This window comes from Crocodylus porosus, unplaced genomic scaffold (assembly GCF_001723895.1).
Source record: "Crocodylus porosus isolate Cpor-Errol unplaced genomic scaffold, CroPor_comp1, whole genome shotgun sequence".
In the NCBI taxonomy this organism is placed as follows: domain Eukaryota; kingdom Metazoa; phylum Chordata; order Crocodylia; family Crocodylidae; genus Crocodylus; species Crocodylus porosus.
In genome coordinates, this window is record NW_017728886.1 from 102290365 (window position 1) to 102293499 (window position 3135).

Here is a 3135-nt window from a genome sequence, read left to right on the forward strand (position 1 = left end):
TTTAACTCCACCTACTGCATTTATTTCTGCTGTCTTGCAGGAGATGTGCACCAAATTTAGCATGATTATCCATATAGGTATTATCGAATGATGTTTTGGCAGATATCTGATCTACTGAGATGTTCCACAATTCTTCTTTACTTTAATGGTTTTCTTTAGCAGTCATAGCACTACTTTTTATCTTTTGCTATTATCCTTAAAATACATTCTCAGTAATACTACAGACTAGATTAGTTAGTCATCAATCAGAAGGTTCCTCTGTTTCAGATATTACCGCTTCCTAAAAAAATCTAACTTTAACTTAGGTTTCTGCTACTGTTTCTAGTGGCTAGCTGCTAGTTTGTAGTATTGGAGCACAATTCAGTGAACGGGCTTAAAATAAGCATATCCTATAAAGTGTAAAATTGGGCAGTTATAGATACCCTGATAGTTAATACCAACAGCATGTAGTATTATTAGAAACTGTTGTTGTAAGTGGAGCTGGAACTACTGTCTGTTTTTTAAGGTTGCTGAACCCTTCATGTGATGGTACCTTAGTTTTCAATCACTTGTAACTTGGACAAACCTTAATTGTTCATAGTGAAATTTCCCTGCAAGGCAACATAAAAGAGGAATTCACCAACTGGAGTGAAGGGCAGACAGGAGGTGCACATTAATTAAGAGAGCAAGTAAACTGGAGCAGGGAGCCTGGGGCAGGTAGAAGAGATTGAAATTGGAAGTGATTGGGGACAGGAAACTGGCAGGATGGGAAGGTTAAAACTGCATGAAAGGCTGCTTAAAATAGGAGACTGGGATTGAGTGGTGAGGTAGAGATGAGACTTGTTGGTTTGGTTAGAGTAGTCTCAAGGGACAGAATTTAAGGTCAAAGTTTTATGCCAGATGTAAGACATAGAGGATCTTTTTTTTTTTTTTTTTTTTTTTTTAATAATTAAAGTATTTCAGTATTGTGCTGTATTGTATACGTCAAGACCATAGCTCCCATTGGCTTCTGGCACAAGTATTAATCTCCCCATCACTTCTGCAGTGTGGAATCCAGGATTTTGAGTTGGACATCCAGAAAATGAGGGGGGTGCAATCCGTGACTTGTGTAAGAAAAGTTAAGTTTTAAGGGACTTCCTCAGTATTTCATAGGAATGCTTTGGCAAAAGCAGGTATGATATCCAGTTCTCCAAAGACCCTTTACATTTCTTTAGCCATGTGAGATTCTTTCTCTTTCTGCAGTCCACTGCCCCTTTCATTACATGAAATGAGAAAGACAGACAGTAGACTAGGAACACTACACAACCTTGATTTGTACTCAGAGCATGGTCTATCCTGTGCACTGAATAAGATGGTGGGCCCATGGAAAAATGGCATGTGCCTATCATAATACAGAAAGAACTACTTTCTTTTAATGTAGGTTTTATGTAATATTTCTTACCTTTCCATCCACAATTTCTTTTTTACCTGTCACTTGTAGTATAGATGATTAAAATTAGGCTGCACTTATGAGGAGGAACAAAAAACAAAAATAGCTTGCTAGAATTGCTGCGGTTCTTTTACTACTACGGTGGCTATCTTCCTGGTGCTTTGCTTTTCCTTTTTCCGCATCAGCTACTTCATGAGCCTAAATATCTTTAAGTATAGTGATCCTACCAAAGTAATCAATTTACCAGACAGGTCTGTTTCTTAGTTTGCCTCTTACCAAGAGTTTTCTCTAATGAAAAAAACCCCCAACTCTTATCGGGTAATTCCAAGGAAATGTTGAAATGTCTAAAATACAGCAGTCTCTTTAGTACTGAGTTTTATCATATTGTCATTGAACAGTTTAAGAATATAATTTGCAATTAACTTTTCTTTCACAGGTTTAGAGCATGTGGTTGAAATCAGATTTGCAGGGAGAAGAGAGCCATATTATGAATGTAAATTGTGTGTTTTTAATGCACAGCTGGTACCCATGATAGGACATCTTAGCGGCTATAAACATAGAAGAGCATATGTTGTAAGTAGTGTCATACACTTGACCATCTTTTTCTAAAAGTTATTTTCATTATTTAGTTTTTTCATAAATGGTTGGCTTATTACAGCAGTGTTTTAAAGACTCCAGCTCTGAGTTAATAACAAATATACAGAGAGTGCTACAGAGTACAAATAAAGATACAGCAGCGCTTCTACTTTAAATGGGTAGTAACTGGGATTTTGTTCAAGAGATCGCTAATGAGATAAGGTAGACTACTTGTGACAAAAAGGCATTGCCCTCCAAGAGTGTCTGAAGTGACCACTTGGTCATCTGCAGAGTTACTAAGAAAGGTGATTGGGGAGCTCCAGTTATAGCCGGGTTTGTGGTTTCCTGGATGCTGTCAGTTGCCGTTTGGCACATTATGGTGTGTGCTGTGTTAACATAACTGATCTCCTGGTGTTAGAGATCAGTTGACATTTTTGTGATTCCATTAAATACACTGAGTATTTTAACCCTACTGTGCTGTCAGTCTTTAAAAGATCTGGTTGCAGAGAATAAACAAGGTAGGAATATGTCTGGATGAACATATTTGCCATTGATTAAAAGGGTGCAAGACTTTACTAAGCTTCCAGTGACTGTTCACTTACATATTCTTACTCCATGGTAAATGGAAGCAAAACTACTAGTTTGGACCTTCATGAAAGAGGAGCAGGTTACTGCAGTTTAGCTTCCAGTTAATGATGAAAGGGCATGTGCATGTGGGTAAATAATATAAAACTATCTGATGCATGGTAGTAGCCTCATTACCTTTTACCCCGTGGTAAGTTACTTTTATATAAGTTCTCTCTCTGCTCCATAGTGGTTTATAGATTGTATATGTGTTTTGATCTTTAAATGATGTAGCGTTCAGCTACCTCTTTCAAAATCCACATTTTTCTCTCTTGTCTGATCTACATTCTTGCTCTAAGTTCTAAGTATAAGTCTTCAGGCAGCAGTGGTGGTCTTACAGCAGTTATGATCGACCCCTGGCTCTCAGGCCAGTTCTGGCCTGTGGAACATTGTTTTCTGGCTGTAGAAAGGTTCTGGCCCCTGGTGACCCAGTGACTCCTGCCCCACTCTGGCTCCTCAGGGTACCCTCCCTCCAGCTTTTCCTGCCACACCTTGATGTTTCTTATGGAGTATAGGGAAGCTGCCCC

At 38.5% G+C, this 3135-nt stretch overlaps 1 protein-coding gene across 1 annotated transcript in view; it reads left to right on the plus strand.

Annotated features, from left to right (window-relative positions):
- The window catches only part of LOC109313433, a 24082-nt gene that overhangs the window by 3269 nt on the left and 17678 nt on the right, over window positions 1-3135 (plus strand). The window contains exon 3 of the mRNA XM_019539989.1: window positions 1845-1981. Within this exon, the coding sequence (XP_019395534.1) occupies window positions 1845-1981 (137 nt within the window). The remainder of the gene's footprint in view (window positions 1-1844; window positions 1982-3135) is intronic.